Source organism: Cyprinus carpio, chromosome B23, assembly GCF_018340385.1.
Source record: "Cyprinus carpio isolate SPL01 chromosome B23, ASM1834038v1, whole genome shotgun sequence".
Lineage (NCBI taxonomy): Eukaryota > Metazoa > Chordata > Actinopteri > Cypriniformes > Cyprinidae > Cyprinus > Cyprinus carpio.
This window is the reverse complement of record NC_056619.1, coordinates 18,167,106-18,194,443: the sequence shown is the minus strand read 5'-3', so window position 1 is coordinate 18,194,443 and position 27,338 is coordinate 18,167,106. Positions and strand designations below refer to the sequence as shown.

The 27,338-nt window shown below is 37.5% G+C and overlaps 2 protein-coding genes across 2 annotated transcripts in view; one reads left to right on the top strand and one right to left on the bottom strand.

Moving 5' to 3' along the window:
• Positions 1–18,601, top strand: part of LOC109088857 (calmodulin-binding transcription activator 1-like) — a 263,636-nt gene extending 245,035 nt beyond the window's left edge. The window contains exons 10-20 of the mRNA XM_042750524.1: positions 9,804–9,951; positions 10,381–10,575; positions 10,680–10,758; positions 10,863–11,217; positions 12,431–12,915; positions 13,382–13,560; positions 13,813–14,056; positions 14,521–14,592; positions 15,712–15,911; positions 16,113–16,205; positions 18,109–18,601. Coding sequence (XP_042606458.1) covers positions 9,804–9,951; positions 10,381–10,575; positions 10,680–10,758; positions 10,863–11,217; positions 12,431–12,915; positions 13,382–13,560; positions 13,813–14,056; positions 14,521–14,592; positions 15,712–15,911; positions 16,113–16,205; positions 18,109–18,172 — 2,114 coding nt within the window. The 3' untranslated portion in view covers positions 18,173–18,601. The remainder of the gene's footprint in view (positions 1–9,803; positions 9,952–10,380; positions 10,576–10,679; positions 10,759–10,862; positions 11,218–12,430; positions 12,916–13,381; positions 13,561–13,812; positions 14,057–14,520; positions 14,593–15,711; positions 15,912–16,112; positions 16,206–18,108) is intronic.
• A 6,067-nt stretch (positions 18,602–24,668) lies between these two features.
• uts2a (urotensin 2, alpha) lies at positions 24,669–26,439 on the bottom strand. Its single transcript, XM_042751051.1, has 4 exons — positions 26,174–26,439; positions 25,442–25,555; positions 25,261–25,308; positions 24,669–25,158 (listed from the first exon to the last, which is right to left on the bottom strand). Exons 1-4 carry the CDS (start codon positions 26,277–26,279, stop codon positions 25,049–25,051), a joined length of 378 nt encoding a protein of 125 aa, XP_042606985.1. The 5' UTR covers positions 26,280–26,439; the 3' UTR covers positions 24,669–25,048.
• Positions 26,440–27,338: the final 899 nt, after the last annotated feature.

The following is a 27,338-nucleotide window of genomic DNA, read 5'->3' as shown; positions in this document are numbered from 1 at the left end:
GATGATTTCTCGCAAGCCTATATTGCATGCATTATGAAATCAGTGTTAAAGTTTCCCCCGCATTTTTTGCATAAAATGTTACTTTAGAATTCATAGGAGTCACATTCGTGTATGATGTCTTGAGGAAATTAATTTTAAAATCTAAGTTTTTACTTTTAATTTTTTTTAAGAACAGTGCTGCAGTTATTTAAATATTAGTGCAATAGGCTTTAAATTAAGTGCTGCATGACATAATCTGACATGACATAATGACATAATCTGGTTTTCAAATGACGTATTACCTAATCTTAATTTAGTTGTTAATAAATACAAAAAAAAGATAGTTACTCTAATAATAATATTTTCTGTAGTTGTTGCATGTCTGACATCAATGCACTGTGAGCTATATCCACTCTACTGTCATATAGTGTGGCTTCTGGGGGACACATTTAAGCAATAAATGTTTGAAAATTAAGTTTACTGACAAACAAATTGAATATTTTTGATAGGTAAAAAAAAATCAATCACCCTTTTACCATAAGTACTTGCACAGTTTAGAAAATTGCTTTGTTATCCTGAGGCAGCATAGTGCAACAGGGTTAATGAACTCAACAACTACAACTTCCATGATTTTATTACCTCTGAATTAAAATTCCCTACTATGTTCCATCCGGGAGCTCAAAAAATGGGCTGTAATTTTTGGTATGTGTTTTGTTGCTGAACATTGCAAATGCTAATTTTAAAGTGCTTGTGAATATTGATTGATTGAGGTATTTACGTTCATTCTATTTTTAAAACACTGTCAGTTCTTTACAATTGATATCCTTTTTAAAAAATGTTAATACATGCATTTTATTTTATAGTTGTTCAGTTTTCATTCAGTTTGTCCTATTGGAAACTTTTATTAAATTCTACCTCATTTAGAGTAGTGCAGAAAATGTCAGAACACTTAACCTGAGCTTCAAAGGACCTCTGGTCAGGTTATTTCATAGAAAGTTAAGGTCATGACAGTCATCTTGTTAAGGAAAGGAGTCATTTCTGTACAGTGTTTCTGCACCTATCATCATGCACTGAATACCCATTAAGATTAGCAAGCTTTATGTGCAGCGCCAGACTTTCTTAACTAATTGCACTCTGCCAGATCCTGCTCAGTTTACTACATTAGATCTGAGAAACATGTTGATTCATAGTGATAGACATTGCTTGATGTTTGGTTTAGTGTGCACAGTTTTTTTTTTTCTTGTGGTCACTCTAAATAAGTGTCTGAGTTGCTTTTAAGATTCATTTGAAGAAGTTTTCAAATGAAAAATTCCTTGCAGATGCATTTTCCTGCTGTTGATTCAGCCAGTTTCTAGCAGGGATTGGTCAAAATCCAGATCATATTTTAACACCCCAGGCTCTACTGTAGTGGTTTCTATCTGACACAATGTGCCTCAAGGGCACATTCGTTAATTAGTGTTTAATCAGACAGCAGTTAGGGAGATTGGCACAGTGGCCTGTAGACTGTTAGAAGAACACTGAAATTCAATGAAAATTAGATTTGTTAAGGCTTGAGTTTGAGTTAAGGCTTTTGTATTTTTTTAAAGAGTGATAAGCCAGTTAAAGTGAAATATACTATATGAGTAAATGACGGAAGGGAAGATATGCTGATACCAAATCAAACTGCTGATGAAAGCATTTCTACTGTTAGTTTTATCACTGAAATATATTTGACATTGTACATTGTAGTCAGCATTGTTGCTTGGTTGTTTTGTATGCTTTGTTTGAATGATGACAGGGAGAGCTGAGCAAATTGTAGCTGACTCACATGAACAGTAAAGTCATTAATAATGGTATGAATGAGTCTTTTGTGAGGTTTTTGTGGACTGGTGCATATAAAAGTTTGTATAAAAGATTATTCACAATACAGCATGATTAAGTATAATGAATGATGTATTAGTCTAGAACTATTTCCAAGCATGATAAAGAATTGTGTTAGTGCATGAATAAACGTGTCACACATTGCCACATGAAGTAGGAGATATAACCAGGGCATGTCTTGGAGGATGGGTAAAGCAGTTAGCTCATGGAGATGCCTGCTTCAGATTTAATTTGATTTGCTGCTGGTTTGCAAGGATATTAAATTGGAGGGCTCCATTCAACCAGAAAGAGACAGCATTCAAGTTTTCTCAAAACCATGCTGTGATTTTGGGAGCTGGTGAAAGGAGAATAAAGTATATGCAGCAGAATTTTGTGTCGTGTGCATACATGAATAATATGCATTGGTCAATGAATTTTTTTTTATTACTTTACATGAAGGTTCTATATGTTGATATTGATATCATGAGATGAACACATGCATATCAAGTATAAATCTTAAATTATTGTTAATTGTCAGTTCAGGGTAATGCATTAACTAATCCTAATAGATATATTTTAACATAGCAATGTATTAGTATATGTAAAGATTAGCATTAACCAATATTTAGAAGGATTTAGAAACTATAATTATATCATTGTTAGCATGAAATATACATATAAATAAAAAGTGATTTTATAGCATTTATTTATCTTGTTTAAGACGAGTTTGTTTCTTCATCAGAAAAGATTTGGAAAAACTTAGCATCACATTATTTGCTTATCAACGAATCCTCTGCCTCCGCCTTCAGAGTGAGTGCCCAAACAACTGATAAAAACATAACAATAACCCACAAGCAATCTACACGACTCCAGTCCATCAGTTAATGTCTGTGTTTGTAAGAAACAAATCTATCATTAATGCATTTTAACTTTAAAGCACTGCTTCCATTCAAAATGTGAGCCTATAATCCATAATAATGCTTTCTCCAGTAAAAAAGTCTGCCGCTTGTTGTTCTCTCACATCAAAAACCAGCAACATATTTGTTTAAAACGGTTTTGGACTGTATATAAACAGCATTTGCTATATGCATATTTCTCTGCTGATTCAGATTACTTTCACTGCAAAAAGCAATATTATGGATAGAAGATTTTAGCTGGAATGGTTTAAAATGGTCTTTTTGAGTGAGTCAGTGAAGAAACAAGTGACTGTCTATGAGTGAATCATGTGTTAATATTGAGGAACTTACATTCAAAGGCTGTTACTTTGTCTGTTTTTGTTCCGCCAACTAAGTTTCTCAATATCAACACATTGCTTATTGAACTGTTGTATAAAAGCAATATTATGTTCATCACAAAAACAGACAAAATAACAGCCTTCAAATGTAAGTTCCCCAATGTTAAAATATTGCTGATTGAACTGTTGAATAAAAGCAATATTACACTTGTTAGTTGGTACACTTGTTTGGTTACTCACTTATAAAGAAAGAAATCTATCATGTTCCCACTGCTCAATGCCTGTGATAGACAGTAGTACAGTGTGTGATTAGCACATTGCCATGTCATGAGTCAGACATGGAAAGGCTTTATCCCTTTATCTGTTTCCTTCAGGACTGGAGTGTTTCCAGAAGGGTCACGCACATGTTCACCCATTTAATCAGAAGTATCCTTAATGGCAAAGCAACATGTATGTAACAGTCGGCTGATGGCATTTCCTCCTAGTGTTTGAGTTTTCTTATATAGCAGGTCAGTTGGAGCTGAGAGTTCAGATCTCAGAACCGAAGCAGAAAAACTCAGCCCATGTTTTAAACACTCCATTCTTGTTGTAACACCTGGGAAAAGAGGTGTTTTGTTTTGTGTGCATGCACTGATAGCATAGAGTTCTGCAGCACTTACAGTCAGTCCTTGCTCATGGCACTTTTGAAGTCTAGACTGAAAGAGACTTGTTCTGTGTAAGCATTCCTGTTATGGGGCAGGACACTTGCAGAGGCATCAGTCTTTGGAAATAGTGCTGCTGCCTGTGGTAATATTCCAGCAACAGGCATGGATAGAAATATAGAAAACCGCTCATGTTTCTAGCTGTGTATATTTAAATATAGCTTTACTGGTACTGTTTATCAACTCTAAGATAATTATTATAGATAAACCTATTATCTTTCCATATGCTTAGAATGCATACTTCTTACTACAGCATGGCAAAGTATGAATGTGTCCTTGTGGCAGAAATATCTAGTTCATACTTTGCAGATGGAAGAGTTTTCAGTTTAAATTACCACAATCAGTATTGACACCTTGACCTACAATGTCCACCAAGGCAGAAATCTTTAATCTTTAAATAGACTCTTCTCAGTCTTGACGGTAGAGTTGTTTCAGTATTTGAAATTTTGTATATCTGCACTTTTTGTTAAATCAGGAATGGGCTTTTAAACATTTGCACTGCAAATGCAGCTGCAAGATTTGTACTTTGTTTTTGTGGTGAATACATTTTATCGTACTGAGTATATGAGAAAGAATTCTATAATCACTCCTGTCCATTTGCAGGTTCTTTCTGTTCACATGTAATAGGGCTGTGCAATTAATTGCATGCGATTGTCATGCGCATCTCGTCAATAAAGCCGGTTTCGTGATCAGTAGTAAATCTCCATCACCTGCTTTCAGATGGAGTGGCATTTACTACACAGAGCCGAAGTTCACTGACAATTAAGCAATTTCGTGTTCATTATCGCAGATCGAATCGTCTGTGATAATGAACGAGATATTGCATAGCTTGTATGAATAGAAATCTTCATGTCTTTTAAAATGATAAAATTAATCATTAGTGATCCTCACACTTGTGATCACCTGTTGCTTTTGTCTGTTGTTCATTTTAAGTAGATGTTTTGTATTTTTGTCTTTCTGATAATATTCTGTTAGCAATCTATTTAACATAGTAAGTACTTGCATTATGGGTTGATAATGTGTAATGTGACAGAGCAGTATTGGAGATGATGCATTACCCTAGTTCATAGTTCATCCTCCTGAAGTGAATGATACTACTGTATATTCATGTTGTCTGTTCTTGAGATGAGAAGGTGAATGCAGATGGTGGGCTCAGCTGGGAGAGCCTCTGCCAGCATCACTCCCCCTCTCCTCCACTAAATACCAGCCTACATCAACCAACGGAGCTTAACTCAGGAAGGGGGTTCTCTAGAACACCATCATTCTGGAGAGCTGGGGTATTATCCACCACCTGATGGCCATGCATAGGATTTTGTGATGGATGAATAGTTAAGAATAGCAGCATGCAACCATACTGCTCTATGAGCCTGCAGTATACAGTTTTCTGTATGCATTGAATACTCAGATTATCTACTACATACATTTGCCAAAATGCACAGTACAAAACAGAACACACTGCCTGGAATACTGTATCCCACGATGCAGTGCACTCAGCTTGTCCTTTCATTCTGAAAGTAATGTTTATAATTTTTAACACATTTTTCAACTGGATGCCACTTGATGAATTGGATATGCATGTAATTTGGTTATGTGTGACAAGATTTTTCCAAACTACTATTTGAAATGTTTATAATTGAGTAATGGTTACTGTGACTGTATTATTATTATTATTATTTTCAAATGCAGTTTGTTTATATGTATATATGAAAGCAAGCATTGTGTATAATCTCATTCAAGTGGACACTGTTAACATCGGTATAACAGAAAGATGATAACAGGTACGCCCACATAGAACTTATATCCTCTTGCATAGAATTATATATTAATGCAGTACATTATTGCAGTGGTTTATTGCAACAAATGAGTGCAGTCCAGGTGCAGGTTTGCTTCCATAACTACACACTCAGCATTATAAGATGCTAGAAAGAGAGTAAAGTAGACAAAGTGAGACTCCGCTAGCCTATTTTGCTGAAAGATAATTCCAGGTGTTTGTTTGTGTATATGCGACATTATAGACAGAATCCTCAAAGATATAGAAGCAGTTCCTGAGCTGAAAATAAACACACACTCAGAGTCTTCAGCTCCTGACTCATCAAGTCTCCCACAGGAATAAATAGTGAATAGACCCTTAATGAAGTTCTCGTCTCATTGAGGTGTCTATCAGCTCTCTCTCTTTCTCAGCCATTACTCCCCAGGATCTCGCAGCTCACTGCACAATGTATGCCTGATGTCCATGAACGTGACTCAGTGCCCATGAGTAATTCTAAGATCAGGGATGAAAAAAAGGAGGAGAGAAAGTTGAGGTTGAAGGTTGCATTGATGTAGAGGCAGATTTTGAAAAGCTTAAACAGGAGCTGGAGGCAATGTTGGAGGCAGTTTAGGGCCGCTCACACAAGAAAACAGTCTCTGGAGAAACAGACATGGTGACATTGACTTAGGCCTGTTTCACACATACTGTAAGTATCTCAGACATGATGCTGAAAGTAGAGTTTCTGTATTATATTGTCCAATGTTGAACCCAGCAGAAAACACACTGTAATGCACAGTAAACACTATGTTTTGAAATATAGGCTTTTTGAAGCAACATACTGTACTTACCTATTATTATAAAAAAAAAAAATATTCAGTAAATCTGTCAGAATCCAGATGATTTAAACCATTTATAGCCACTCTTCAGGGTTTGAGTGCAGTTCTGTGTGTAGTTTAGTTTCTTAATTTATCTTTGGTCCTGTTCTTCAAGTAAATTTGTAAACACAATCAAGTTTTTAATAATCTTCCAAGGGCTGCATAATTAATCATATTTTAAGTGTGGTCTTGATTAATCATAATCGTCTGCAATATAACAGTTTAATGATAGTCATGTAGCCCAAATTATTCCGATTAACCGGTTTATACTTTATGGCCATTATTAAAGATAGTAATGTGTGTTCATAGATCAGCAAGAGAAAAGGGAAAATGATAATGTATTATTCATTTAAAAAAAATAAAAATATTATCATGTGAAACCTGAGATTTGAAGTTTCAGTTCACATCATTAAATATCTGCTCTCTGTACAAATAGGCTGCCACGTTTGTAGTTTATGCAGAAATGGGAAGGTGTTGCACGTGTCACAGTGTTGCTTCAGCTCTGACTGGTGGTCCCATCCTTTTTTCCGCCCCCTGCAATGTGGCCCCTCCCCCTAACCCCCTCTCCCTCTGCAGTGTACGTGTGTGGCATTTTGAGCACACTCGCGGCAGCAGGTGGAGATGACATCATCTGCACTGCAGCAGACTGCAGCACTGTGTCTGAACAAAGACATGTCAATGCTGCTGCTAACTGGTGCTGCCACACAGCTGCTCTCTTGGCATCTTTAGTCTCTAGGTAGCTTACCTTCTTTCTGTCTCTCTCTCTGGCATGGTGTCTGAATAGTTTTAATGCTGTGTGCTGGCAGACTAAAGCCCACTAATTCAATAAGTCATTGTTTAAATGAAAAATAATAATAACAGTCCTCACCAACCAAGGTTTATTAATGGTAGTTGTTAAGGCTTTGAGGCTGGTTTAAGAGATTTGAACAATTCCTTAACCTCAAGTATTAAACTTTGAGAAATAACTCGTAAAATAACCCCTGGAAACTACATAGTAGTAACATGCTAAAACCCTCGTAGAACACCTTAGAAATCACACTTTTTTAATAGTTTTAGTTAACAACATCAGCACTAGTGTGAACAGACTCAGGGTTGTTGACTCTAGACCATATGTTGCTTGAGTTTAATGTTCAGTATAAAACTCTGTGACCTATCGCTGTCAGTGCCTTTAGGCAGCCAGACTCTTACTGAGTTGTCAAACAGTGTCAGTTTATGTACATGACCTCTTAACACCACTCCTGACATTTTCACCAAACAATACCTGCCTGCTTTGTGACTTTCATAGCCCTCTGGATTAAACAAATATATATATATTAGTGCAAAAGAAACAAATGTTGCTTAACAGTATGTTAGCCCTAGTAAAAAAAATAGCCTACAAAATACATTTATATATTTATGTACTTAATAAAAATACCCTGCATTTGTTCTTTTGGGGCCAGATTTACTAAACAGAACAAATTAGCGCAATTTAGCACAATTTCATAAAAGCGCCGATGGGAGGGATTTACTGACAAGGTGCACATTAAAGAAGACACAACATCTCATTTCCATAATGACCAGTGCAATCTACCAAAAGCAGCATAAATTATCGCCTGCTTTAAGACATGCTTTTCTGGCCATTAAATAATGCTGCAAATACCAGTGAATTGACGAGCGCAAATCTTAGTAAATCACGATATGTGATTCATTTAAATACTCTCCTCCCATAAATTTACTGATCGAAGATAAACTCCTACAAATGCATATTCAGTGAGGTCTCAAAAATAACTGGGTCCACACCTTTTTAGCGCTTATTTGCCACTGCATGTCTTTAGTAAATCCTGACAGTAGTTTTTTTTTAACGACAAATGAGGGTTTGCGCTTGCGCAAGCTGATAGTAAATCTGGCCCAAAGTCTGTTAAATTGGAACAACTAATTTTGTAATTGTGTGGAAGTAGTGCTGAAGTCCAACTAAAGATATACTGACGTATATTTGATTGTACTAAAGTGGAACTTAAGGTGCACTTTAAATATCTCGCATTTAAAGACCGATATTATTCAAAAATCATACAATCCTCATCAATAGTGACATTAAAGGCCCGTTTACACCAAGGATGATAACTAAACATAACGATAAAGATATAGTTCCAAAAATCATTCTCAATATTAAAGAATAGCAGAGTCCACACCACAGCTATAATGATAAAGGCACAGAGAAACAATATCATTGGAATCACTTTCAGAATGATTTTTTTCAGCTGATGAACGATACAAACATTGACACCCAATCAGAATCCATAACAAGCTCACAAATTTAAAGTGGCAGACAAGGGTGCACTTCAATAAACAGACAATATTGTCCACTGGTGTGGACGCTAATATAGTTATGTTTATAGTTATCATTCTTGGTGTGAACTGGCCTTTAAACACATTTTAGACTTAATATTAAGAAATGTGTGTTGTGCACAAGTAGTACAAGTGTGTACAAGTAGTTAAATTATAATTTTTATATCACTAAGTTTCAAGCAATATGTCAGTAAATATGGTAATAGATTTTAACTATGCTTAGTATGAAATAAATGTATTTTAAATACATTACTTTTTTTCTACGGAGGACAGGCAATACAGATTAGATTTTTATCTTCTTGCACTTTTGCCATCTCTCAATGTGTCTTTCCATTCATCAATAAACTGACACCAGAGCAAACCGCAGCCCAGCATGCCCCTGTCGCTTGGTTACCGTGCAGCAGCAGGTTGCCACAGAAACAGGCTTATCAATGCGAGGCACACACAGTTGTGAGTACTGGTGCTATAGCTCACCTGTGCTGGTCCCAGTACTTTACTATATGTTTAGTGTCAAAAGTCCAGTTAGGGAGCCAGCTTGATATTTCTGTCTCTGTCTGGATTTGGGTTACAAAAGTAACTTTGTAAGCATTTAACTCATCCTGCAACCTAGCAGATGTTCAGAACACCATAGCAACCATAGCACTCTTGCCATATAGCAGTGGGCACTCACTACTCTTGGAAAATGTAAAAATCTAGTTCTGAAATACAAATGCTAAATAATTTACTGTATGTGTATGTTCACCACTGTGTTTCCAAAGCTGAATGTGTTGATGTGCCTCATTACTGATTCCATTAATTTATAATAATGACTGCAATTACGGAAATGGTGATTGATAACATCAGACTCTGAGTCTTGATTGGATACCATAAGGGTAATGACTGAGTTTAATTAAACATCCAATATAGAATTTTGCTTGGGGATGTGAGCTAAACCAAAGAAGAATTTATTTCAGACCTTATTTCAGTGAGATATAGTGCAATTTACAGCAACCGTTTTCTTTTAATTGTACATTTAGTAGCTAATTTGAGTGTTAAACTAAAGTTGGAACCCAAGTTTAGTGAACTACTGTGGTTAAACTGATATTACTGTTCCTCTGCAGATAACCAGTTCAGAATGTCCATTCTGGAGCGGCTGGAACAGATGGAGCGCAGGATGGCTGAGATGGCTGGTCAGCAGCAGCAGGGCAGCGGAGGAACAGCAGGGACTGGAGGGGGAGGTGGAGGAGGAGGAAACGGAGGCTCTAATACCAATCCCAAGTAAAACAACAAAACAATAAATTTTAATTTTTTAAATAAAAATTAATTTTAAAATAGAACTAAATTTTAATTTTAATATTAGTATACATTTTGCAAACAGTTTTTGCTTCTATATTTAAGTGTCACACGATCCTTCAGAAATCATACAAAAACATATTAATTAAGAACCTAAAGGTAAATTGCATTTACAATAAACAATACTAAAATTCAGTTACATCACTTGGCTGAAAGGCTTACTTATTCTAAAAACATGGTGTTTATTAACACTGCTTTTGTGAGCCAGTTGAACCAATTCATTGCTGCAGCTTTTCTGCTTGTGAGTTACAGCTTTCAGTTTGAGCCATAATGATTATTGCAGAAAGCAGTGGATTGTGACAGTTCATTGAGTTTGTGAATATGCCAGGCCCTCTATCTTCTTCTGCAGTGTATCTCGGGACAAGCAGGAAGCTCTTTTGAGAGTCGTGTGGTTGTTGTTTGTGAGAAGATGATGAACAGAGCCTGCTGGGCAAAATCTAAACATCTGATTCACTCCAAGACCTTCCGGGGCATGACCTTGCTACACCTTGCTGCAGGCCAAGGCTACGCCACCCTCATCCAGACTCTCATCAAATGGCGGTAGGTTAAGAGCATTTAGATCTGTCTACATCTGTGTTAATATATTTTAGCTGACTTTGTGCTGATTGCTTACTGTGAAAAATGGTATTTGTTGTCTTATCCAGCACGAAGCATGCAGACAGCATTGATCTGGAACTTGAGGTGGACCCTCTCAACGTGGATCACTTCTCTTGTACTCCACTGGTGTGTTCCTTAAGCAATTCTAATTGAACTTTGACAAAATTTGGCAAATAAACAGTACCTTTCTTGCTTTTCCCATACCATTTTTCTTTGTTTCTTTGTTGCAGATGTGGGCTTGTGCATTGGGTCACCTAGAGGCAGCTGTGGTCTTGTACAAGTGGGACCGGAGAGCACTGGCCATCCCAGACTCTCTAGGGCGCCTGCCCCTCTCCATCGCCCGCTCCCGTGGCCACACCAAGCTGGCAGAGTGTCTGGAGCAGCTTGAGAGGGAGGAACAGCAACAGCAGCAGACCCCATCCTCTTTACCCCCGAACTCTAGCATGTCTTTCTCTCCCAACCCCGACATCCCCACCTCCAACAGCTGGATGGTCAGCTGGAGCAGTGACAGTATGGTGGCCCCCAGCGGGCAGAACACTGGTACAGCCACCACTACTACAACCCCTTGCACCAACCAGAACCCTGGTGAGAACCTCTAAAGTAGTTAGCTACTCTATAAGCTGCTAACAAAAAGTTGCTAAATACATGAAAGCTATTTAAAGGGATAGTTCACCCAAAAATTACAATTCTGTCATCATTTACTCACCCTCAAGTTGTTCCAAACCTGTAGTTTTGTTTCTTCTGTTAGCACAAAAAGAAGATCTTTTAAAGAATGTTGGTAACCAAACGTTTGACGGTAGCCATTGACATCAATAGTATAGAAAAAAAGTATTATGGAAATCAATGGCTACCGTCAACTCATACAAGTATGGAACAACTTGAGGTTGAGTAAAAGATTATAGAATTTTCAGTTTTAGGTAAACCATCACTTTAAGGGGGCATTGTCTTATATACTGTATACTGTTGCACATACTGTACATACACATATACATCCTATATGTATAATATATATGCTACCAGTGAGATTTCTTATTGTTTATTTTAAAGTAAACAGTTAAACATCAATATTGTGAAATATTATTACAAATTAAATAAACTGTGAGAAATCATTCTAATATGCTGATTTGGAACTCAAGAAACTTTAGAAAACTTTTTCTCTTTAGAAAACATTATGCATTATTTGAAGTCTTCTGTGACATTATAAATGTCTTTACTGAGAATGAACGAATCTTGACAACATTTAACGTTAACAGTGAAAGTTTACTCTAAATTCAACAAAAAAAGTAATATATCAGAAACAAAACATTAGTCAAAAACAGCATTTAACTAATACTTTGCTATGCTTCAAAAGATGAGAAACTTCAGCTCGTTGGCACGTCTTTTTGAACTAGTTAATTTACACACCATCTGAAAGAACTAATTCGCCACAACGAATCAGACTTTCCAGCACTACATATGAGACAGATAGATGGCGTTTTAGGAGAGCTCACTAAGTTGTAAAGGCTGCATGTTGAAAAACTGCTGCTTGTTGTTCATTACTGGAAAAGCTGCGGTATTTAGAAAACAGATGAACTACTATTGCTTTACTAAAAAGATTATAGCAGATTTGCTTGCTTAATGTAATACTTTATTACATTCACTTCAACAAGCAGTACTTGCTGCACAATCTAATTCCAACTGTCTTATTTTTTTAGATTATCACTAATTGCACGTAAGAGACAGAGCAAATGTAATGGAAATATCATATCCATCCTCTGCTCTGAGTGCAACTCACTCTCTATTTCTCTTTTGTGCCTAGATTTGAGAAGACCGAGATCGGAGCCCTCCAGCTATTACAGCAACGAGTGCCAGCGGGACCTCCCCCTCGCCAAAAAACACAAGCCCAACCCCGAGCTCATGCAAGCACAGCTGCATAAGCCCATGTCGGTTCCCTTGAACTTGGAGCAGCAGACACATAAACTGTCAACCAGCCCTAAGACCCTTCCTTCCACCCCATCCAGCCCAGATAAGAGCGTCTCAGAGGAGGGTTTGGGGACAGTGGGTATCCCGCAAGCCAAGATGGCCTCTTACCGCGGAGGGCATAAATGGGGCAATAGAGAAGTGCTCAGGAAGGGGGGCATCAGCGGGGTAGGGAAGGAGAAGTTGGCCAGCCGGTTGCGACAGCGTGGCAAATCCCTCAGCATGCTGGGAATGGTGGAGAGAGAGATGGTAGACACTGAAATACTTTCTTACAAGGAGGATCTAGAGAACCAGGACTGCCTCTCGCACATGGAAGACCTGCAGGTAAGAGAAATGCACATAAACAAACTCACACAGTGCCCTAAATAGCACTCGCTCACAGTCAGCCAGCCTCATTTACACCTGTACTGATTCATTTGTCAGTAAAAGACTCTGCAAACAAACACAGCTACAAGCATAGAGAGGCCAAGGGAGATATAGAGCACCATCCGTCCTGCTGAGATGTGAAATCAGCAATAGAGAGTAGCGGTTGTGGCCCCGCTCTCTGTCCAGACTTTCGTCACCACATAATACACTTCTACCATTGATTTGCTTCCATCGCCAGGAGTTAGTCCAGCCTCATTCATCTCTGTCACTCGATGGGGATAGAGGGGCTGTAGCAGTGTTCCTCCAAAGTAAACACCCCGGTGCTTGATTGATCTGTCGGGTTAGCAAGTGTATGTGTGCATTTTGTCACAACAGAAGGTCTGTGCTTGTTAACACTGAATGCATGTGTTTGTGCACCTCGCAGGCGAATATGATGAGCCTGGCAGAGCACATCATTGAGGCCACTCCAGAGCGTATCAAGCGGGAACATTTTCCAACCGTGGAGTCTGTTCCTCTGGACAACAGTGGGCTCACCAACACCATGAACTGGCTAGCCAGTTACCTGGGAGACGTGGAACACTTGCCCAGCATCATCCACTTGAGGTTAGTCAATGTCAAAACTTTAATATACATATGTACTAATATGCAGCAACCAGGGGGGAATGCTGGTAAATGTACTAGCCACTCTTTTGTCAATTCGAATGTTTGTAATTGTGCAAATTTCAAAGTAAAGTCAACCTGCTGTGCTTTTCATTTCCCACCCTGGCGATGATGTGCTTAAGGAAAAACAAAATGTATGCCTGGACCCTGCTAAATCCATGTATATATGTGTGTGTGTTTTGTTTCTTTGAGCAGTCCCATATACAGTGAACCCCTGACCCCTCCCTCCAACCCTAACCTGAGCCCGTGTAACTCGCCCATGCGTGAGGGTCAGTTTGAGAAGCCGACCTTGCCTGCTCCGTCTGAGTGGAGTGAGTTTCTCAGAGCCTCCAACAGCAAAGTGGAGAGAGAGCTAGCCCAGCTCACGCTGTCTGACCCCGAGCAAAGGGAGCTCTACGAAGCCGCACGGCTGGTGCAGACCGCTTTCCGCAAGTACAAGGTACAGGCCAGAGGCTCGGGTGCCACGTGCTTGTGTTGATGTGTGAATAGAGACAGGATGTAAATGTCTGTGCGCAAGTATTGGTAGGAACAAACACAGGAAGCCCTCTGTCTCCTTCCTGCTTTGTCCTTCCTTATGAGTTCATAGACACACAGGCACAGAGTAGTCAGTCCCCACAGCTTCAGCATGGGTAAGGTGGCTTAACCAGTGCATGGCCTGGCTTATTATAAAGAGCGTTTGTTGCCTCCTGTGGCTGCCTGTAATGAGTTTCCACAAAGACTCACCAGCTGGCCAGACTGGCGGCTTGTGCTCAGAGGCGTCTGCTCTCTCAGCACCAGCTGTGGTTAAGTGAGAAGGTTGTCTTTTCTCTATCACTTTCATTGTCCTGTAAGTAAAGAGCCTAGTGGGCGTCTCCCAAGTGTTGCACACTCCTCAGACCAACCCATTTCCCTCTCTATTTGCAGGGACGCCCATTGCGCGAGCAACAGGAAGTAGCCACTGCTGTCATTCAGCGCTGTTACAGGAAGTACAAGCAGGTAATCCTTTAAGATGCTCTGACATTGACTTTGCCAACCTTTGCTGGATGTCTGGTTATTACGTCAAGCTCCAGCAAATGCACTTGAGTCAATTATAAGGCCTGCTGTTGTGGGAATTGTTTAAAAGCTTTTGAAGAGCTCTTAGTGTAAAGTCACACGGCTTCCCATTCATGAAAATATATTTTTTTTCCTCATGCAATATAAAAAGAAGATTTTCTTTCGTTTAATAGCAATGGCCATTTACACACTGTTTCATTTGCATATTTAAATAAGTTAACTGTAAATTAGAAAACTGTAAATTTTCTAGAACAATATTCATTGTAAGAAGCACTATAAAAGTACAATTGAATTGTTTCTCTTCAGGTTTATGCATCTAATATTACATAATAATGGGTTGAACTTAATACATAGTCAATATTTTCTAGATCATATTTTAGTAATTTTCATTGGCTTCAATAGAGTTACTATACAGAAGTCAATAATTAAATTTTGGAAACAACATGTTGCCTTTACATAAAGCTTTTTGTCTCACACAGTTTAAACAGCTCTTTATAAATAAAAACATATAGCTGCTTTTATATTTTAGGAAATGCTCCCTGAGGGCAACATATCTTTTAGTGGTTGTTGGCTTTAAAAGGTTTGCAAACCCCTCTTCTAGATAATCAGTAATTAGGTCTGGAAGTAAAAGAAGCCCAAAACAAGCAATGTGCCTCAGTAAAATAAGCTAAAATACATAACTGTATTCTAGAAACAAGATTTAAAAATTGCAGTCTGCTACTGCCTATATTTATAAGCAACTCTGTGGAAAAACGAGCCTCAAGACACTTATAGTAAGTGATCATGGCAATATTGATGGACATAATGTCTTTAATTGACAATATTACTTAATTACAAAACTTTGCTATGATTTTCACTCTGTCAATCATTGCAGTTTTGAGAGTAACTCATAATTATTTAGTGATGTATACTTTAAGGGATAATCCACCCAAAAATTCACTCTCCTAACAAATGTGGTTGTCACTCTCTAAAGTGTGTAGTGTGTATGTGGCCAATGTGAGTTGAATAGGAAGCAATTAAATTTTTGTCATTAATATCTTCATTAATGTGTTTATGTATCAGTATGCACTTTATAAGAAGATGACGCAGGCCGCCATCCTTATCCAGAGTAAGTTCCGCAGCTACCACGAGCAGAAGAAGTTCCAGCAGAGCCGGCGGGCGGCCGTGCTGATCCAGCAGTGCTACCGCAGCTACAGAGAGTTTGGCCGGCTGAGGCCTCACCGCAGAGCGGCCACCGGCACACTGGTCCAGCACAAACGCAGGTAGCACTCACTAAACTGCCCTGTGATAAATCACTGCCTCGTAAATTCAGTCCAAATCTGATTCCAACTGGCGTTTGATCTTCTGTACTCAGCCAATAGCTCAATTGAATCTGTTCCAAGTGGCATACTGCTCTGAGCTTTGCCCTGCAAGATATTTTATTCATGTACTAGATGTAATGTGCAAAATTAAATGTGTTTAAGAGTGATGTTTCTGTTTCAGAAGAGTCTTCTCACTAAGAGGCAGGATCAGGCCGCCCGCAAGATCATGAGGTTCCTCCGCCGCTGCCGCCACAGGTATTTTCCCACCGCCACATCGCCCCCTACTGGCCATCCCATTCATCCGCTACCTGAAACACTGCTGATACAAATACAAATGTGACACCTTCCATATTTTTTATTTTATTTAGTTATAACAGAACTTATTTTTTTATCCTTGAAAGTGTGATTCATTAATCATGAGTGGTTTAGTGAGAGGTGCTCCTCCCTTTCCTTGGCTCTTTTTCCTTGCCCTCCTTCTCCATCATGATATCTGCTGTGTGCTAATAGCTTTCTGGTGTTGTCTTGCTATTAATGCAAAGCCCCTTGATGGACCATAGACTATTCAAGCGGGTGAGTGCAGCCTCAGCGAATCAGTATGTCCTTTTTTCTCTCTCTCTCCCACTCGCTCGTCACATGCACACAAAGACCCCCTTCCCATCCCCTCTTGCTCCTTCTTACCTCCTTCATCACCACTGCTTGATGCCTGCTTGCATGACAGCTACCAACTGGATGCACTGATGACTGAGATCAAGGGCCTCTGCAAATGTTCGGCCTCAGGATATCGGTTGTGTCCTGCTGTACACTAACCACTGAGACACTACAATAAACAAGCACCTTTTTCTCCTGTCTTGATTATTTACGTTTCCTTTACTTACTGTATTTGTAAAGAGGAAAAGATAAGATAGACGGAAGAACAGAAGGTTGTTTGGTCTAAGCGATGTTGCATGAATATATGATAATGAGTCTTGCTCTTTGAGGCATGCTGGGAAATATGTGACCCAGAGAAAACTGGCTGCCTCTGTGGCTTGTGTGTTTGGTTCAGGCTAGTTCAGCTAAAGCCTGTTTTATTGCACATGCTGCAGTGGGAACTGACTGTCTATTTGTCTATCTCTCTTTCGCTGTTTGGTTGTAGATATGATATATGTATACAAAAAAAGCATAGTATAAAAGCTAAGTTGGTCGCATTACCCTGTGCAAATGTCACCTGTATTTCATCAGATGTTTGAGCAACATGTTTCAAAAGGACGTAGACAGAATAATCAGCAGACAGCTTTAGTTTCTTGTCAGAAGTGACGAGATGAGAAGGTTTCGACTGATTTTGTATTAAATGAAATGCATACTATTTTAAGCTTTTTGTCCTATATATCTACTTACTGCAGAAACTTACAAGGTGAGGCAATGAAGAAAATGGGGCAAATCATCAGTGAAGAAGTGGCCAGAAAAGTGTTCTTTCAAACAAATTATATTATTATAAAAATGATTATATTAAATTATATATGCTACCAGTTTTGACAAATATAAGCAGCACAACTGTTTTCAAGAAGAAATGTTTCTTGAGCACTAAATTAGCACATTAGAATGATTACTCAAAGATCATGTGACACTGAAGACCTTAGTAATGGCTGCTGAAAATTCTGATTTTCCATCACAGGAACAAATTTCCACATAAACCATGCAATCTCAAATCTTCAAAAATGTATTGTACACATAATTCTTCAAAATAAACCATGCAATCTCGTAACAATCGATCCCTTAAAAATTAATTTTACACTGCGCTGGATATTTAAAGATTTTAAAAGGTTTTCTTAAAGCACACCAGTGTTCTTTTCTGTTCAAATGGATAATTTGCCCAAAAATGAAACTTAAGTTGTTTTTATTATAATTAGTTGGAACACAAAAAGACATGTTTAGAAGAATGTCAAGGTTATGTTATTTCTATACAATGTATGACAGGGACAGCCATTCAGGTTCATTGTATGGAAATGAGCGGTTTGGACATTCTGCTGAAAATCTGCTTTTGTGTTCTACACAAGAAAGAAACTACCCTTTTAATCAGAGCTTGATCTGACCTTCTCTGCCTTCTGAGATAAATGCTAAAATGACTTGAGATGTGAGATATTCAACCTGCATCCCTTAATATCTGCCTGTTGTTTTTCAGAGTGAGAGAATTGAGAAAGGCCAGGGAACATGAGAGCGTCCAGAAGAGCCCCCTCACAATGTGACATTACTCTCCAGACTCTTCCTTTCAGTTTTTCTGTTTCAACCAGAGACGTTTTACAAGAGGAAAAAAAAAATAGCAAGAACACTGCAACTCTTACTACTACTGTATGACTGATACTTCGGCTACTAAACAACTTCATTTTTTCATATCTCTTTATTCCTTCTATGTTTCTTTTATGAAGGAAAGAGCCAACTGCTGTGGATCAAAACAAACTCTAAGGATGTTGTTTTAGGAGGAACAACATTTGCTTCGTGGCATTTTTTGCACTTTTTAATGGATTGATTTGTCATTTTGGATGAGCATTAAAATGTTTTGTTGGAAAAAGGAAAAAAAAAAAGGATGGACGGAAGTCCTGCTCTTCAGTGGCTTGTAAAGAGAAGATAAATGAAGTGAGAAAGAGAGAAGATGACATAATATGGAGTCAACACAGAAAAATCAACACACAAAAACTGCCCCCATTTTACTACATAATTTCAAAAAAAAGCAAAAAAAGAGATGTGTTTAGTGGGTAAAACTGTTACCAAAAATGATGAATAATTCATGAATTAGTTTTTGTACATGCTTTGCTCCACAACCAGACAAATTCTTCAGAAACTTCTTCCAGTCTGTCCCTTACGGTTGCCTGTCTTCTCTTAGCTACAAGGGGACTGGGTATCTAATGAATGTAAGAAGCAAAATCAACAGACTTGTAAAATACTTAAAATGATTATGCTAACAAGACAACTAGAAAAACAAAAAAAACAATAAAACATAAAACTACAACACAAATACTATCTCAAACATACTATAAACTACCACTCAAAATTTACATATGAATAACATTTAACTGGATCACTCCAGGCAGATCTTGTCTTATGCATGCTTGAAACTAGGCCGCAGTCTTTTCATTGTTTTGTTTTTAACTCCATGAATGTACTGGAGACACCAAATGTCATCACCTCTGTCCATCATTTACTATTGGCAAGTTTGTAACGTTTTCTTTTGTTTGTTTGAGGTTTTCTAAGCTCTTTAAAGGAACATGCATTGCCTTGATATCTGGGACATACTTTAAAAAGTCTCCACACCTGGGGTTAGACAAATCCATATTTTTGACAATTGAGCGGTTCCTGTACATAAAGAGGGTTGCCGGTACGCAAAGTAAAACATTTATCTAAGCGGGATTGTATTTTAGAAATATATTATTTTACTCACTGAAAAGGAATCAAAACAGATTGGCGTCGAAATCTGAATATTTGTATAGTTTTGTTTGAATGCCTAAGAAGTATGGTTGTATCGTTTGTACATAGTGTAAATACCTGGAATAAAGTCAAGCTACTGTATGTGCATGACAAAAACGAACAAAGATACAAAAAAAAGAGTTCAAAAGCATTAGTGGCTATGCTCTTGTAAAATTATTTCACTATAAGAGGATTTTACTTTATTTTGAATGTTCTTGAGAAGAACATTTTGCTAAAGCATGACTTTCCTGCAATTATGAAAAAATACTGTATTTAAGAGGTAGGAGAAAAGGCAAAATGATCATTAGGTTATGTTTACATCTGTTTGTTTTTTCTGGGCTACCAAGAATCTTTTTGCCAATGGTGCCAAGTAATGTGAATGCTACTGCTTAAAGGAAGTTAATCATTGCTGAACAGATAATCACATGATAAAACGTGATCAGATTCACTCACATTCAATAGCATAACCCGTCAACACAGTCGGTCAAGGATGATGGTGCATTCAGAAAGGAAATTTAAGTGTATCACATATCTCATTTGTTTCATTTGTACTGTATATTTGTTTGTTTTGTGTTTCATAAGTCTGAATAGTTTTGTATTATGTCAATGAAATGATGTAAAGTATGTTTTTGTTATGAATGCAGGTAGTGGAGCTTACAGCAGCATTATGCAGCTTTGAGTGTAACATTCTGAAAGTCTAATTCAACAAGATGTGCAAAAAACCCTGTGAGTTGACAGTAAAGAAGCTGCCTGAAATAATGACAGATCCACACTGCTACACTGTTTGAAAGATTGGGTTCCCTGTTATGCATTTAAACGGGATTCTTTCGGTGCTAAAACATCGGCGTCAAGGGCCAGATAGATCTCCTAAGATCAATTCGTTTCACCGATGTTGCAGTGACATTGCTTTTAACAGCAGGTGTCGCCGTGGCTTTTGAAAAAGGAGAAGATCCTGAAAATCACTCCTTAAAACAATAAAAAATTCAAAAAAAAAAATTCCCAAATTTCAGTTTCCCCTCATGTCAAAATGCTTTTTTGTCATTTTGTATTTGCGTCTCTGTTCAAGAGAATGATATGTAAATGTTTTCTTCAGAGTGCTTATGTTGGAAGTGCCTGATCATATTCTAAATCCAGCGAGCCATGTCAGTCTGCATGTGAGGTTTGCGATGGACTGGCATTAGCAAGAAGTGAATTATAGTCTGTCTGTCTTTATTTTTCGTTACGTAACTTGTTTCTTTGTCCATGCTTTCTCTGTGTATTTCATTTTAGCGCACCAGGAAGTTAGGCTTCGTCATAACTCACGTCCTCTTGGAACTGCCAGATGAACCCGCGAGGACTGCAGATTTCAGTCCGGCTGGTTCTTGCCTTGCATTCGTCATTCCGGTAGCAGTTTAGGTTGTCAGCTGATGCACTGCGGTGGCAACTCGAGTCTTATTATGCTTGCATGGGTAACATAGATAACCGGGTGGCTGAAACAGCACCCAAAGCATGCTTATTTTTGTAGATTTGGTAGTCAGGTAGACTTGTCGAAGAAATACTGAAACATAAAGAAGCCTTCTAAACGTAACTCAGAACCTGAAACATACCTATACATTCGAAACATAAACCTACAATACAAAAAGTCATATTTACACCTTCATCATTAACCAAATATAATTTGGCTTCCTGTTTCGTTTTTTTTTCAAATAGAATTTGGCTTCCTGTTTCGTTTTCGAATTCAGTACCACCCAACTACACACCCACAATCCCATTCAACTACTCCAACAACACAAAAAAAACAGAAAAAAAAAACAAAAAAAATCAAAATAAACCACACACCAAAAACACAACACAGAACATATTACACAAAAACGTTAAAGTGTCCATGGCACTAGTGCAGTTGAAACCTCGGGTGTAAATCTGACGGGTTCACTTTTGTATCTTAACTCAGGTGCCAAACTGGAGAAAAGAGGAGATAGAGCAAGTCACTTGAGAATTAGTTGCTGCTTATTGGGAAACGAGCCAGACTGTCCTGATCAAATTACTGTGATTCTGAACATGTCATGCTGTTCGCCTTTTTCTAAAAAAACCAATTTATCTAAATCACCCTACTTACCTAAAAACCATAATAACGAACAATCCAACTACTGACTGGTGTTGTATAAGAGTGATTAAGCCCGTTGGAACGGAGCAGGTCTACTCGAATGCGTCTGCTGCTTGTGTAAATACGCATGGATTTTCAGTTTCAGTTCAATGCAGCGTGACTGTATAAACACACACCTTTACATAAACATAACAAAATAAATAATACCCATAGATTTTAAAACGTCAAAAACATCATCATCATCACTTTATTCTAGTCATAGATAGACATTTCAAAACATTTAAAAGAATAGCTGTAGATTATAAACGCCAGACAATAACCTCATCTGGTCGCATACGGGTTCATTTTGACAATTCTGCTTCAGCTTTAACGGTATCACAGCTCAGCCCACAGAAGATACCTCATCAGTTGTGTTTGTCGCATCAATAGCTTCGAACAGAGACTGCCTTGCCTGCGCATTCATTCTTTAGAAAAGGGAGAACAGGGCCCTAGGAAACATCCCACCACTCATGGACACAGAGCAATAAGCAATTCCTGAAGTGGAGACCTGTAGACCTAATGGGGACAGCGATCTGTTGGACACACGTAGCTGACTTACTCTTATGCAAATGCCAGTATTGTGAGATTAGAATGCAGTAGTTAAGGACAGTGCTTATATGACACCCTTCATGGAGCTGCACGTTTTCATCCCTTTTAAACCCAGAAAATAGCGGCCCTGCTACACTTGGGGCTCTCTACACTTTGCATGTTATACTAGTGTTAGATCTACTTTTCCTCTCCTCTCTAGCTGTCTTTCTCTGTGTCTTTCCCAATTATGTAGCCCTCTCCTTTCCTGATGACCCCTGATTTTTGTTTTGTTTTTGTTTTTTTTTCTTCTTTTTTAAATGTCTTTGTTTTTCTTCCTTCCCCCTGGTTTGAGCAATTTATTTTTGTAATTGTGCATGTTAAAGAGTCACTGAATCGATGGATATGTTAAAAAAAGAGAATTCAGCTGCTGAAGCCATGCAAAATGTTTTGAATTGCCCTTAAAATATGAAAGATGTTTTCTGAATGCTTTATATTCTCTCTGCTGTAAAATAATAAAAGGGGAAAACTTAAAATAAGCCTGTTTTTCAAGTTATTTTAGTGTATTTTTAAAACTAAACTAAAAGAAAATGTTTTAAACTGTATTTAATTATATTTCAGTTTAAATTTTATTGGCTCAGTTGGGCCATCTGTTGGTCACTGCAGGCCACTGCATCCTGTCATATACTGTACGTAAAGATGCTTTCACAGTTTTAGGTCCGAATGATGATATTCATGTTTAATGAATCATGATAATGAATTAGTGAAAGGTCATACAGTAAATTAATTTTATTATTGGTTGTCTTCAGACTATTCAAATCCAGTGATTAAAGTAATGGTTAGTTACTTTGTGTGATCAGGAATGGTGGATGCATGATAATAATAACATATTAAAAAAACAAAAAACTACTGTTTTTTGCACATTTGTGCTTGTGCTGAAGGGGCATTTTTTGCTTTATTATTGACAACAGAACAGGGGACAGTGATGGGGTCAGTTACTGACAGGGTTTATGGGCCAGGTAACTGCCCTCTAGACTCTAAACACGTGATTATTGGTTATACTCCTCTAAGGATATAAATTGTGAAGACAATACTTTAACCTCAGTGTAGCGCTGTGTTCTGCACGACATCAACCACCTGGGAATTGCTGGAGGCTGTTTAGGTAAGGAACAATGTGTTCGTAATTTTTGACAGTTAGCCTATGTATCATTCACTGTATTTCAGTTCTGATTTGCTTCTTTGTGCTAATCATTATGTCATATGTTTTCTAGAAAAAATACCATTGTACATGTACATATAATGCATGTCTAAAAACTATTTAAAGTAATAATTATTATATATTTGTTTCTTTAATGCCTTAAGACTAATTCATTGGCTATTTTCTTTTATCATGCAATTTATGTATTTATTTTATTTATGAATTGATGACATTTTTTGAGACCTAATTTATTTGTGAATCATTATGACTGTGTTCTGCTTTACAGATATAATGAAGGGGATGTTTGGCATGTCTGTCAGTCTGTTGCTGCTGTGTGTTTTGTGGGGTGACAGTCAGCCTGTACACGATGCTGCTCACACTGTCAGAGAGGTTAAGACACTTTTAGTGTCATGTAGTCATAAAAATGAGAAATTGCTCACTCAGCTGTTTTTGTTTATAGAATACTGAACTACTCTTAACTACTGCATGTGTGTGTGTGTGTGTGTGTGTGTGTGTGTGTGTGTGTGTGCTGTTAGATGATAGAGCTCCTGAGAGCGATGACTCCAGTAAATGAGCAGGAGGGACAGGACACAGAGCTGATGGACTCTCCTGAGGTTCTGTGGCCTAATACTGAGGATCTGGAGAAGAGACACCTGCCACGTCCAGGAGTAGCAATACATAGAGCCTTACCCTCGAGAGTCCACAGCAGGTACTCAAACAACCACTGAACTGCTGTTCTTGTAAAACAGCAGCAGCATGATTTTTTATGACCATAAACAAAAAAAAAAAAAAACCCAAAAAAAAAACATTTTGGACTCCCCAAAGATTTTTAAGAGATCAGTTCTTAAGAAAACTGTTTTTGTTGTTGTTATTGTTGTTGTTGTTTTCTTAGTGTAGTGAATATTAAAATTTTCCAAGGAAACTTTTCCACTATAAAGAACATTTTATGCAATGGAAAGTTATCTGTGGATGGTATTAATGAAACCATAGATGCCTTTATTTTAAGACTTGGTGCCTTAGATATGACCAAAAAAGTATTTGTTTTTTTAATATATATTCTTTATATTTTATATAAATAGGAGTATAGGTGGCAAGTGGTGTTGAACATGTATCATAGCTTAACTTTGGCTTGTATTTTTCTTTTGTGTGTGTTTAGTAAACCCGTAGATGCATCTAGATACCATTTGTCATCTCCAGCTAAGTGGATGTCCAGCCTCCAAGATTGAAGAATAGTCCCTGTTTGAATTCAGTCTCAAAATAGCTTGAACCAGTCAATCCAAAGCTACCAGGTTTACACTCAAATCTCATCTCTCTCTCTGTTAAGAACTCATTGTAAACCATGAAATAAAAGGAGTTACAAAATATACAAATGCAAATTCTGTATTTCAATTTACAAAGGAGAGGGTGGGATGGTAACAACGTCATTGACAAAAAATGGAGGCTTTTTATTTCTTTTTTTTTTATTAGTTTATTTTTGCATTGATTTATAGTTTACAGTTATATGTCTTATACAGTACAGCTATTGTGGTCTCTTCTATAAAGACTTATTTAAAATATTCCAGAATTATGTCATTCAAAATTTACAGACACATAAATGCTGATGATATGTTGAAAAAAAGATATTTTATTTTAGTGGTTTACGTCAGTCTCTCTGTGAAGCAACTGTTTTGCACAATAGTTTTTATAAATGTGTCCTGTATATTTTTCCTTTTGTATTGTGTGTATTATTGTGTGGGTGTGTGTGAAAGAGAGTGTCCATACTGGTAGAAATAGCTATAAAAGCCCTGTGACTCAGTTCTGTATGTCACGAATGCCTCAAACACAGTATTTCCAGAAGCAATCTGCACCGCCGCCTCTCTTCCTGAACTGTCTCCTGCTGCCCCACAGACCGCTGGGAGGAATGAGGCGATACGGTTTTTCTAACAGTAATTAAAAGAGAAAGAGAGGCTGTTGCTCACATATTTGCATGAAAATGTAATATAGACACATGAACACAGCATTAATTACATGCTTAGAGATTATTTCATTTACCTCTCTAAGAGCCTCTTTAGGAATCTGCCCAGGCACTTTGATATCTGTGAAAGAAACAGTATGAGCATACAAAAGAGTGATTTCTTTTCGTCTGCAGAAGAAATTTCAGTAACACTGAAAGATGGTGAAGTTGTAACTTTTGAGATTAAATGTCTGTGTCAGATAAATGAGTCTCACTCTCTCGGGTGAGCAGCGGGGAATATTCTACGACTGCCGCCCTCTGCAGGAGATCATTGAGATCAGAGACAGCGAAATCATCTGGACTGACGCCTCCGGCCTCTTCCACTGAATCTAAAGCAGCAATCAGACAGTCCTTATTTCATCAACTATGGAGGATTTGCCTGCATTGCTATCTGGCACCAGTATTACAAAATTACATTTTTGCACCCTGTGTACTAATTTAAGCCAGTTGTCAATGAAAATGGGTATCAGTGGAAAAGAGAGAGAGACAGAGACTGTTCTAAGAATGTCTCCTTAGGCACAAAAAATTTATTAAATGCATGGAGAAAAGCAAGATTTATTACATATATATTATCTATTTTTAAATATATTATAATAATTATATACTGTGCATATATAAAATAATCATTAGTATTGCTTGTGTTGTTATTAATATTATTACATGTTCAATAGATTATTATTATTAAATATATTTAAATATATAGCCTAATAATATATAATTTTAAAAATGTATAAAAAAAATGCTTCAGTATATATTTAAGCAATATTGTAGTATTTATTGATCCTGAACATCCATGAACATAACTTTGCAAAGAGAAAGTAAGAGAAAATATCCAATATATATATACAAAAACAATAATCATTGCCGGGGGGAAATATCCTATATATACAAAAATGATAATAATAATAAATGATAACATCTGAAACATTATGTCTAAATGCACTCACCAGGGCCGCTGTAAGTCATGTCAGCTGTGTCCGTAACAGGATGTGCTACCAGATGAGTACAGGAGAGCAGGAGGACAGAGCAGGACAGGAGCAGGTTACACATCATCTCTGCAGCAGGTTGAAGGTCCTATCAGGTCAGGCTTTGGTGAATGAGATGGATGGATGCTTTCTTTTCTTATATACACCACTCTACCAAAGCTGAGTGAATCATGATCAGTGCAGTGTTTTTATTGAGAGTCCTATTTTAAAATGTGGATCCTGTTGAGTTAATATCCATGAATAAATCAGGATGACTGCTGTAGCAGGTCCACGGTGGCTTTATCACCTTTGAATCTCATTTACCTGTTTTACTGAATTTGTAAACTGGGGGACACAGGTGTGCAAATGTTTGTCTATCAACTCTTGAGACAGCAGAACACATAAAAAGATTATTTTATGAATATATCAGCCGATTTATTTAGCCCATGAATCGAGTTCTTTTACGTTGAAAATGAAAATATATCTCTTTAAATTCATAGAAAAGGCTGTTTAACTGATGCAGGTAAAAATATTTTATTAGGAATTCAGGCAGCCACACTGATTTCAACAACATTATGTCAATGAAGGTAATGAAAATGAAGCTCAGGGATATAAAGTCCAGATTGCCCGTCTGCTGAGGAGAGCATGACATTTGTTTATCACCCGCTGGCAAAGATGTATTAGTGTTGCACATTTGACATTTACAAAGCTTGGAGTTTAATCAGACAGAGCAGACCTGAGAAATGAAGGATGTACGTCACTCACAGTCTGGCAACATCTGTTCATTTAATGCAAGCTTGATTTTATGAGGAATTATTGAACACAAAATCACAAAACTCAAATGCACATTAAAATCAAATGTTCAATACACATTAAAAAAATTATGCAATACTACTTTTCTTAAATATGTATTTTTAGTATTATTTAGTTTTAGCCTACTTATTCTCTGTCAAAAAAAAAATGCAAGGAAACGGCAAACTCCAAGATAAACAAGAAGTAGGCCTATTATCTTGAATATTTTGCAATATTTCGCAATATACAATACAGTTAAACAATAGACAAAAGCTAATTATATCATGTTTACGTGTGCTAAACAGCAGGTGTGTCATAACGAAGAGAAAAGTTTCCTTCAGAATGCATGGATTTT